The sequence below is a fragment of the Nannobrachium achirus genome (assembly GCF_963921795.1).
Source record: "Nannobrachium achirus genome assembly, chromosome: 1".
NCBI lineage: Eukaryota > Metazoa > Chordata > Actinopteri > Myctophiformes > Myctophidae > Nannobrachium > Nannobrachium achirus.
Genome location: NC_137810.1, coordinates 23846725 through 23858772, shown reverse-complemented (window position 1 = coordinate 23858772; position 12048 = coordinate 23846725). Strand labels below are relative to the sequence as shown.

The 12048-nt window shown below is 42.4% G+C and overlaps 1 protein-coding gene across 3 annotated transcripts in view; it reads left to right on the top strand.

Annotated features, from left to right (window-relative positions):
- The first annotated feature begins 320 nt into the window (after positions 1-320).
- Positions 321-12048, top strand: part of tle5 (TLE family member 5, transcriptional modulator) — a 52028-nt gene continuing 40300 nt past the window's right edge. For 2 of the 3 annotated variants that reach the window (XM_080723101.1, XM_080723100.1), the window contains exons 1-2: positions 321-1129; positions 6484-6510. In XM_080723101.1, the coding sequence (XP_080579227.1) occupies positions 1103-1129; positions 6484-6510 (54 nt within the window). In that variant the 5' untranslated portion in view covers positions 321-1102. The remainder of the gene's footprint in view (positions 1130-6483; positions 6511-12048) is intronic. The other variant, XM_080723102.1, reaches the window with a different exon arrangement.

Here is a 12048-nt window from a genome sequence, read left to right as displayed (position 1 = left end):
TAAAATAACCCTAATGATTTTACATTGTAGTTTTGGGTAACAATCATATCATTCTGGGGTCCTGGACATAAAAATATATATCAACCCACCCCAGGTTGCTGTGAAATTTGTCAACTAATCCACTGGGGGCGCTCGATGCTCAGGCTGTTTGTGGTCTGTTTAGATAGAACTGCATGGCATAGATCTGCCCAGCGATGTGCTCCATCCATCATATGTATTTCTGTGTGGGGCGTTATGTGGCGTTGAGCCTGGAATGACTTCCCAGTTTGCCACCACACTATCAAATTCACACCATTTCTCTGCAACCCAGATGAGGGGAAGCTATTCAACTGCAATATCAAGTTCGTCCATTCCAGGCTATAACATTGCATTGGTGATTTTTGGACCGTTTTGTTTTTAAATTACATTTTATGTTTGAAGAAACGGGATTGAACTTAAACATATCCGGAGACATTGTTAGTATTCTTTTTTGTTGTTGAGAATCATCAGCCTGTGTTTTTTTTTCCTCCCTTCTTTTTCTTTGTGGTGTTTTGCCCAATCGCCCCAGCACCAGGGAGGGAGTTGCAGCGGTCTGTCAAAGTAAACGTTCCACCGCGGCGAACAAAACGAGCATACTGCGTAGCGTAACAGCGTTGCTCCTGCTCGTGCGTTACAGCAGGCGGTGAGCTTCGTAACAGTAATGAATCATTTTTGAGTGACACCTTTTTGAAGAATTAGCCTACAGCTACCAAGGGAACAAGTAACATCGGCGGTGCTTTAACAGTTGACGTGTTAAAATACGGGACTGAGTGGGACGGAGTGGCGTGGCATCATCCGCACATCGACTTGATTTGCGTCCAAGACGCCTGCAAAGAAGTGTATATCGCCTCTGTTTTGGGTGCGAGTCGCTAGCTAACGTTCGCTAGCCTTCCTGCTATCGCTGGTCAGCTCGTGTGTTTGTGGCTCGTCTGGGCTAGCTTGCATCAGCTAGCTGTGGACAAAGAGGACCAACGCAAGGCACAAGGAAGAAGGGGAGAAAAAAAAACAAGGGCCAGATTTTTTTTTAAATTAGATTCTCAATATTCATCGGATACTGGGAAGGACAACAAAAGAAGGGATTGACATGATGTTTCCACAATCCAGACATTCAGTAAGTGTGTATTTTGATTTTCAGTTGAGAAATGATGTGGGTAAAAAAAAAGAAAAGCACAGATTTGTTCTGTCTACTTATTGTGCTTGCAACTTGTTTTTGTGACAGTGTGCCTATAATAATTCATACACTGACATAACAATGATGACGGTCTGTATAACTACCGGTAATGTAATTAAATTCAGTTATTGTCAACAACTGGTGTTCTGTAGTTCTGGTAAGTTCTGCAGAGGGAGGGTGCTTGGTAGCTGGACAGTCATCACCATGGATTGCATGATTAGACTGAAATCCTAGATTTGAATTTAAATCTGTCAAAATACTATATAGGCGATACCATCCTCAAACAAATAAATCTAATCGCTGCCAAATGTTTTACACCTCGGTGTCAGCTTAGGTTCTGTTGTTTTTCTTTGGAAACTTACTGTAGTCAAATGTACTTGTAAAGCAATCAAGGAACCCCGAATGGAACAGGACAGGTACTGTTACTGTCTGATGGTCTTCAATGAAAGCCTTACACATTGAACACCACTCTGTATAGTGGGTGCTTTTTGTCATTGGTAAATGCATTTTACATTTCCCATATTCCCCTAATCTCAAGTTTCCATGGTAACAGAAACTCAGTCCTGTGCGTGCATTCACCAGGGAGGACTTTCAGCCCATTGGTCAGGCATCTAAACTGACTGACAGATTGTGTTTTTCTTGTCAGAAATGGTTCAAGTATTTGACGGAACTAAAATATTCCAATGGATCCTGGTCCTCCTACAAAGAAACAAATCGCTTTAACCTGTTTAGTTATTTTTTGCAAATAAAGGAAATTGACTTTCTCCCAGCCAGGGAACAGAGCTCAAATAAAACCCATGTCACTCTTGTTGAGCTAAATGCCAGTGGCCAGGCTGGCCAGTAGACAAACAAGCAAAGCTGACTACTACTTAGTACTTAGTAGTAGTCAGTGAGTTTTAGTTAGTAACTAACTAAAACTCAAATCCAATCTATAGTTTTGAGTTTCAGCCTATATAACTTATGCATCCAAGTAGACACAGGCTGCAGTCCTGCCTCTTTAATGTCAAATAACAGAATCATAAGTGTCAAAGTACAAGTAAACACAATTGTTAGAAGACATTTATGTTGCCAGAGACTGTTCTACTTTTCCCTAGCAACGATTTGTATGTTGTAGCCACCTCAAGTTCCTTTGCCACTGAAGGGGGCGGGGGGTCGTATGCTGAGGCTAGAGCCCGTCTTGTGTGACATGAATGTTTTGCCCTTTGGCAGTCAGTCAGTATAGCAGGCTGTCTGTGCTACACTGAACCGTGCTGCTGCTGTGGCACAGCCAACCTGTGTTCTCTCACACAGGCTAGGAGGGACCAGTCAGAGATGTTTCATTGACATCTGGTTATGTACAAATTAGGTAGTATGTCATCATGTCAGATAGACCAAAATACATATTTTTTAACAATTCCAAAGATAATCCAAAAATGTAAATCCCCATCTTTGAATTACTGAATTATTGAACAACTTGATTATTTTACATGGTTTAAATTACTTTTTATTATTATTTTTTTTATTTAAAAATGATTTCCAGTTTTGAGTGTCATTTTTGTTTTCTTCTATTTTTAACTCAGCACATGGTCAACCCATCAGTCTTCAACCTCTCGATCAAATTTTATTAGTGCAGAACATATAGCAAGCTGTTTGTCTTCTGTCTTACTTTAGTACCCAATGGTGTCCTGTCATTTTCCTGCTGTCCACCAACCAATGTAAACAAAGTCTGGATGAGGTCCTGGTGAATGGTGATGAGGTTGTTAAGGGACAGAAGGGATTTGAGAACACGTGCCCATTGTCACTGGTCAAGCTCCTTTCAGACAGTGTCTACACTTGGACTATTCCATGTCATCTACATATAATAATGAATGAATCTGGTCACTATTAGACTATTGAACATGTTTGCTAGCTACTGTAATAAGACTTAATCAGTCCATTAATCAGTTAACCAGTTAATACTTTTGTGTGTTTTCATCATGGTACATGTGTTTTAAGTAAATCCAAAACCTTGAGCACTTTAGAAAGTTGACAACGTAATGGGTGTAATTTTGTCACACTGCATTTGCACGTGAAATCTGTCCTCTGCCTTTAGCCCTTCCTAATTATTAGGAACAGTGGACCCACGGGTATGAGTTACTTAGGGGTTAAGTGTCTTCTTCGGGGATACTTCGACACATAGACCTGGGGACCTTTTTGATTCCCAGAAGTTCTCTCCCGTTGGACATATTTATGATTAAGTTACGGTCTAGTGTTAAGTTCAGTTGTCCATACAGAAGAGACAGACCAACCAAGTAAGACAAATCTATTACCTTCAGAACAGTGTGCATATGTAAACTGAAAAAGAATAGTGGCGCCTATATCTATGTCTGAGGCTAAACAGCTACACGGTGCGTGCTGCACAGGGTGCAGCTGGCAGTTGTTGAATTAAAGAGGTGACGGCATTGTTGGAAGGTCAAGTCTGTTTGTAACAAACTAGAGCTTGCCCAAAGGTGGGTGTTTTGTAATGCAAAATACAAGTTAACAAGCTGTGTCTGTGTAGCTTCTGTTGGTTGCCACTGTGGGCATGCACCATGCACTGTGTTAATGGGCTTGGAGGACTTGGGCAGACCAGATCACTTAAAAATGTATCCATTGTATCCATTTGAATGCATTTACAATGAGGAGTGTCTTTTGTTTTAGTATTACACCTCTACTGCACAGTTCTATTCTGTGCTTATGTCTCGTTCTATATGGAAGCAAATGTGCTGTGCCATGTATGTGCTTTAGGGGATGTTCCTGTAGACCCCTGCGGCTACTATATAATTTCCCCTGAAGCAGTCGGCTCCTATTGGTTGGTGCCTAACTTGCTGGTGTTCCATCACCTTCCCAAGGTGAGAGAACACTGGCGCTCCACTTCTGCCAGGAGGTTACTTATCTAATCCAATTGAGTGCCCTTATGCTGCTTGATTGCAGTATTAAGACCCAACACACAGGATTAAAAATGAGGATTATGGATTTAACGCGTTGCTACGCTAGAGCTGCAGCAGTTTGTTTAGCCTTTAACCAAAAGCAGTCAGTCCGCTCTGAGGCTTTGCCTTTATCATGCTCTGACCACCACCTCTCTCAACTCATCCTCAGTGATGTTGGGTACACATCCTGCATCTTTAGCTCAATAACACATTCAATGCCCAAAAATGTTGTTTTTGCCCCCTACCTTTGAAAAATCACACGTGCACGAATCTTTTAGTAATGCAGGAAAAAATCCTTATGTGTGTGCGATGCTCTGTGAGGAAGATCGGCCTGTCTTGAGTGCTGTGATGAGATCGCTCCATAGACAAACATTGGAAGAGTTTTTTTGGAAGCCCCTTCCAAAACTTTTTAAAAAAGCGATGCTTCCGGTTGCGTCATGATGTCATCGGACGACGTCCCCCTGAGTAAAAATACTTTTGAGTAATCCAGTATGGCCAAGGATCGCCTAGATTAGCCGAGAATGGCACATACGCCGAAAACGTGTTAACATGTCTTGGGTATAGAAAGTGAAAGGCGCATTAAACAGAATAGCAATGCATTGACACATGCTATTTTTACCCTGATAATGATACATTGTATCAAGTTTCCCTACGCTTTGCATAGAAAAAAGTTCACAGCAATTTAACTCTTGTGTGTGTGTGTGTGTGTGTGTGTGTGTGTGTGTGTGTGTGTGTGTGTGTGTGTGTGTGTGTGTGTGTGTGTGTGTGTGTGTGTGTGTGTGTGTGTGTGTGTGTGTGTGTGTGTGTGTGTGTGTGTGTGTGTGTGTGTGAGAGAGAGATATGTGCACGAATGTGATTGCTCCGTCTGTTGCCCACATCTCCTTACCTGCTTTCTCACCCCTCGTTGAACCTTAATTGCTAGGCATGTCATTTGTTCCCTGTCATTGAAAAGACCTAACAGCAAGCAGCTTACCAAAAGCCTTCCATTTACTGCAGCAATTTGTATGACATGAACGATCAGTGATGTTCTGTGAACATCAATAGGATATTGCATATCATGTTCGTCAAGTAGTGCAAAAGTAAGTTTTTGAGTTCCGTTTGGGTCACTTCAAAATAAGAGCAACATTGACTTGACTAATATTGTGTAATATATTTTAACAACGCACTATAGTACTCATCAGGAATATGTTTTTTAAACAATAATCAAAATAATTAACTTGTCATGTGCCCGGGGGTGTGCACACTGCACAGTATGAGGGATTGAATGTAGGAGTCTCAGAAGTAATGTTGGAGAACCCAGACCGGTGCCCGTTGGGCAGCATAGTCACCACCATTGACGTCCAGTTGTGCAATACCATTTTATCCGTCTGTCTGTCTGTGGAGTGCATCTCTCCACTCCGACATGTCTCCTTTCCGACATGTCTCCATTCCGACACTAACCCTAACCCTAAACCGAACCCCCATGGGAGTGTCGCCACTCCGACAATAAGAAGTCAATTTCGGAGTGGCGACATGTCGGAATGGAGAGAGCCTCCCCTGTCTGTGTCCCTATCTCTGTCTGTCTGGCTCTCTTTTATGCCCATATATGGTGTTCCATGTCCAGGCTAGTCTGTGATGTCCTATCCAAATGTGGGCACTAGTGATGTCAGTCAGTGATGTCAGTCATCTCCAAATTTGGTCACTTTTTCGCTAGTAGCGAGTCTAGCGACACTGTTTAATATCAATGAAGTCAGCATGTAGACAGTTTTCACCAGTTTATGCCCATATAGTGTTCCATGATGTCAGTCAGTGATGTCAGGCATTGTTTCAGCATGCGGCTGTTACCATGGTGGCGACACTGTTTAGTATAAGTGATGTCAGCATGTAGACAGACGGCGGACTGATTTTGGTAATTGTGGTTTCAAGCATAATATATATACGTATATTTGATCAAATGGTCAGAATTTACAGGAACAATGCATATTTCTGTAAAATAAGGCAACTCATCACTGCATTTTACTGTAGCACATAGTCAAGACGCGGACCGAACATGCTTACTCTTGTGCATCGTCACTCCCCATAAGCCAATTCTGAGTGCCAGTACCACTCCTTGAACCTCCACATGGAGATTGAAGAGCGAGTGAGGAGCAGTAGGAAGGACTTTTTCCTCTAGTCCAGGATGAGGTTGGAGGGGCTTCTTCAGTCCTTTGTGCCATTTGCTATGAGAATGTATAACGAAGCAAGCATAGGGCAACGGTAATTGACTGTGACTTGGTAGCATTACGGTGATGATGAATGACTATTGTAACATATATAACGTTACCTGTGGTTTGTGCTGTCTTTAACTAATAGGCTTACCTTGCTTTTCCCTTTCATGTTCTACATCAGACAGGAGGATTGTATGGAGTGTATTACGTATGTACATTATTTTATTCATATTTGTTAGAGGGGTCTTTATTGTGATGTTATTACATTTTCTTTGGCTGTATCTGTAACTTTCACTGCTGTACTATTTCTGGCCCCTAGATTTCCCCCGCAGGTTCAATAAAATATATCTTGTTAGAATTTTGTAGAATGCTACTATGTACCAAGGCATGTGAAATTAGGTTTTCTTTTGAAAATAAAGTTTTCATATTGTATAACATTTTCAGATACATTTTCAACATACATGAATATCACTATAATTTATAACCGTCTATAAATTGTGGACCATTTCGGATGACCACCCATGGATGGTCACATAACATAGAAAACCATAATGACATCTCTGCATCTTTTCCTCCTCTCTTCAAATGCTATTGCCGCTGTCACAGGGGCTTTGTGGGGGGGTGAGGGAAGTATGTGACAGCCATATAGATAGAACCCTCCAAGATAGCTGGAGGATAGGGAGAGATGGGGACAGCCACAATGATGATGGAGATGGATCCCTTGAGCTGCCTGAATCAACAGCACATCAGTCTCCCCCCCCCCCCCACCCCCCCCCCCCCCCCCACACACACACACACACACACAGACACACACACACACACACACACATATTTTAATTTGTGATTTTGTGGTTCAAGAGACGCCTGATAAGTTATAATTAAATGTACATGCTGGGAAGGTTTGGCTGTGTATTGTACCAAGCACTAACCTAACCCATCATTTGGAAGACATCTTCCATAATAAACTGTAACTAACTAGTCCATACCGGAGTTGTGTGCACCCAAACTATAATCAGATGTTTGATATGCACTCTATATACAGTACATAGTTTAGCTTTTGGAGAGGAACTCTGCTCTTCTGATCCTGCTGGCTGTGTCTGACCCGGGCCATTTACGACCTGACGTGTAATCGTTACCACAACCATGAGAAGTTCATGTTTACGTTGTTTGAGCTAAGCTATTTGTTCTAATAACATGATGTCGCACGTGTCACTACAGACATGTGTGTGTGTTTGTGTGTGAGCGCTATGGAGAGAAAATGCTTTCTGTGGACACTGCCCCTAAAACAAACTCCTTTATTACCGTATTTTCCGGACTATAAGGCGCACTTAAAAGCCTTTAATTTTCTCAAAAAACTACAGTGCGCCTTATAGTCCAGTGCGCCTTATATATGGATCATTCATTGACATTGACATTCCCTTTAGCACAGCTCCATCTGTTGGATGCATAACGCAACGGTAGCATCTATTATGTGCGCCTTATAGTCAGGTGCGCCTTATATATGAAAACAGTTTGAAAATAGACCATTCATTGACAGTGCGCCTTATAGTCAGGTGCGCCTTATAGTCCAGAAAATACTGTATATTTTTAGTTGCGAGCCAGGTCTGTCTATGCTATCCCAAAGATAGGTCCACCCTCCGGATACAGAGTATATAGCCAGGGACTTTAACCACGACGACAGAGCCTATAGCCCTTGGCCATGCGTTTAACTCGTAGTAAATCCTTAACTATATGGATTGCATAGCCCAAACGATCCACCTTTCTTCTTTATTTTTTTCTTAATTTACAGAAGCACAAAAAGCGTTGCTCGTGTCCAATCGGCGATCAATTGAAAAATAGAACAATATTCTGTGACTACTTGAAAAGGTAAGGAAAAACTAAAGATAGCTGGCAGTGGTTAGTGGTTTGGTTAAGTATTCTTGGCAGTCAGAGTGAATGATTAAATATGAGGAAAATGAAACGCGGCCATCGTCACTGTCTTCATATCAATGCCTGTGTGCATCGATTGGTCAAACCTCTGAGGAGAAAAATGTATTCAGAAGGACAAACGGAAAGACATAGAGGTTTCCTTATTTTATAGTAGGATAGGATCGTAGGATGTCTTGGTAAAATGGTGAAAGTGGTGCGCTTTCGGTATGAACCAACCACATTGTCCAGTGAACAAGAAAGTTCTTTCTCTGCACTGTGAATACGCCACTAATCTGAGAGAAACAGTTAAAGATGTCATGCTTTTTTGTTGGCACGCTTCATTGCGTGGGCAGTCATGCGTGCGACTGTTCTCAGCAAATCGGGACGTCTGGTCATCCTGTATACAGTGAAATGTTAGCTGGCATGTTTTTGGTGGCAGTCTTGAGCAGTTGAGCCCTCCTTTGGCAGAAAAGTTCAGAAAATGCAGACAACGGCAGCCCGCAACTGATGATAGGAGAAAAACATTGCACTCAATAGTACAATGGTTTCACTTGCCCGCAGGTGATTTGTTTACCTGCCCCGGGCATTCCATAAGTGTCGGATCCTGGCTTGAAATTAATCAAAGAATCTCTGTCGACAGAGAGGACTCCAACTGATTACTTAATTTTCAGAACCCTGCCGATTATTAGCACCACTATTAATGATTATGGCCATTCCAGGTATTTTTCCCAGCTGGAAATTATTAGGTCCCACCGGCAAAGTGTTTTGAATTGTATATATATATTTTTTCCTTTTCTCAAGGGTACATTATTGTGTTATGTTCATTTGGTGCAAGAGATCAAGAAATACTTATTTTGAAAGCAGCCTTTTTTGCCATATGTTTGGGGGTGTTGCCTAACCACTTAAGCACTATTTTATTGACAATTCTCGTCTATAATGGGGCTGACAGGTTGAAAGTTTATTCCAAATGCATCTCCAACAAATCTGTGCATGGGGTGAACTGTGAAAGTGCAGTGGAGGACAAAAAGGCCTGATGCCAAAGCTGTTGTGTATCACATGTAATGGAGGCCAAATCTCCCTTGCTTAGCCTCTAGTACAGCAATGGCCACAGGTTGTACACACGCGCGCGCGCACACACACACACACACACACACACACACACACACACACACACACACACACACACACATACGCACATGCATCCATTCCACACACACACACACACACACACACACACACACACACACACACACACACACACAAAATGCTGTCTGGCACATGCACACACACTTCTCCCGTTTGTCCCCCTTTATCATGCATTTCCTCCCAGATCTGATGTGGTTGTGGGAGGGTCGGGGGCAAAGGGTGCACGGGCATTATTAAGCCCACTTGAATTAACAGAACAGCCCCCAGCCTTTCCTCTAAAGCCCCCAGCTGGGGGGAGCTTAATCCCCATGGTCCCCTGTCTCGCCCATTAAACAAACTCCCTCCCACCCCTACTCAGTCGCTTTGCTGCACACTCACACACACTCGCACAGACCCAGAGACACATCCAGGCACGCAGTTTACACACACAGTATGCATTTGATCTTGTAGACGACGTGCACGTGCATGATCCATCACATATGTGCAAAAACACATACACATTTGCCTTACATGCATCCATGATTGTGTATGGATGGATACATGTACTCACACATGGCTGTGCTGCTTATACATAATATGTTTGTGTAGATGCATGTACATAAGAACTGGTAAATTAATAATATCAAATAAAATATTCCTTGAATATTGGAAAAAATGCAACCGTGTACAAAATATATTTTGTATTGGATGAGAGCTGCGTGCTGCTGACTCACTGTGTGTGACCCTTATTGGCCTGTGTAGTAGAGCGCTTGCGGTCTCGTGTCACAAGCCCGCTACAAACAAACTAGACTCTGGTTTGTATCCTCTCAAATATAGGATCTAAACAACTACTGTAGGCAGTAGCTGGCAGTAGCGTAGCATAAGAAGGTGCATCGGTCGCAGTTCAATAAGGTAAACATGTTTATTTGATTGAACGGCCCAAACTACCGAGACAACCCCCTTCCACATCTGAAGACGTTGTCTGATACTGGTAACTCTGCAGCCGCACTGAGGTGCTCCAAATCAGAATAATAATTAATAGACTTATGCCTCATTCACACTACAGATATATAGTTGAACGTTTTGCTTGGTAATTCAATGTAATCTCAATGGAAACCAGCTTTAAAGGCTGGGCATGTCGGCTGTCCTTGGAATCCAGCCTTTAAAGCTGGTTTCCATTGAGATTACATTGAATTACCAAGCAAAACGTTCAACAATATATCTGTAGTGTGAATGAGGCATAAGCATGAAATTCGCGACATCTCTGAAAAACGTTTGATTACTGTTTCCATCGTTTGCGCTGACTGCATACAGCGATGCTACACAGTGGAGACCAATATTCAAATGTAATTTCGGAGATCATTTTGCAGCCCAAATTACATGCTGTAGATGTACAAAAAGAGTTTTTGTTTTGTATGCATTGCAAACACAATGCATTCAAGTGGCCTCTCCTCTATTCTATGTAGTACATTTCTTCATTGTTGTAATGATTGCTCTACATGCAAATAATAAAGGTTTCTCCCCCTTTCACCCATACAACCTCAGTAACTGCACACACACACACACACACACACACACACACACACACACACACACACACACACACACACACACACACACACACACACACACTCCTTACTGGCCTCAAGGGTCTTATCTGCTTTTTGTATCTAGGGAACAAATTGAATGTGGAGCTTGACACACACACACAGCCCAGCAGATGTCTGGGTCGTTAAGGGCAGGCTAACTCATTAGCATGACAAACAGAGCCCCCACCCCAGACCTCCGACTCAGCAGGGGGCCTAGTTTTTGAGGGACTGAGTTGGGGCCACGGGTCACAGGTGATATTGATTTTTGTGGAGGGCCACACTGGCTGATTGTCAAAACGCTATGGGGCCAGAGGGGGAATGGCTCCAGTGAAAGGAGTGGACTGGGACACTGTCCATGCTATAGTCTGACCGATGCCATAATTTTGAGTCCGATCCCTATTTTGGAGAGTCCTAGATCACCAATGACAGATTTCCTTAGAAAAGTGATTTGAAATTGCCACGCTTTGTGAGCTTGTAGATCTGCAATTTTTGAATTATTTAGAAAACTATTAACATTTTCACCATGAATCACGTGGCCAAAGTATAGAGACAGAAAGGTTGAAAATGGTAAAGAATCAGGACACATTTAAATCCAGACCGATATATCGGTCAGACTCTAGTAGTCCAAGCCCTCCACCCCACTTCTTTCATGGACACACCTACACACCTGACTGACTCTTTCCCCTTTATTTTGGATTGACTGTTGAAACTTGAACAAACTGTCGATTATTTAGGAACTAATTCATAACGGTGACCGCCCAGGTATATGAGCACCCAGTGTGTGCAGAGTTTGGGTTATGCGCTGTGCACAGTATGCATGCGCAAATAAACACCAGTAAGACTCCCTAAATAGGCCAAAAGTTTGTTTTACCAATTATCAAGACATACGGGCAGTTGACAGTTTGCCATGGTTACTCATTGAATCTCCATATATGGAGATAACCTACGCATCACACTAAGTCTGACCTCACCAGCCCATATTTGGGCATGATCAACTTATGTCTCCATATATGGAGATATGATGACATCACACAGTCCTCAGCCGATGATGTGGCGTGATGTCATACAATACACCAGGGGTCCTCAAATACAAATCTTGAAGGTCCACAAATATTTTTTTGAAA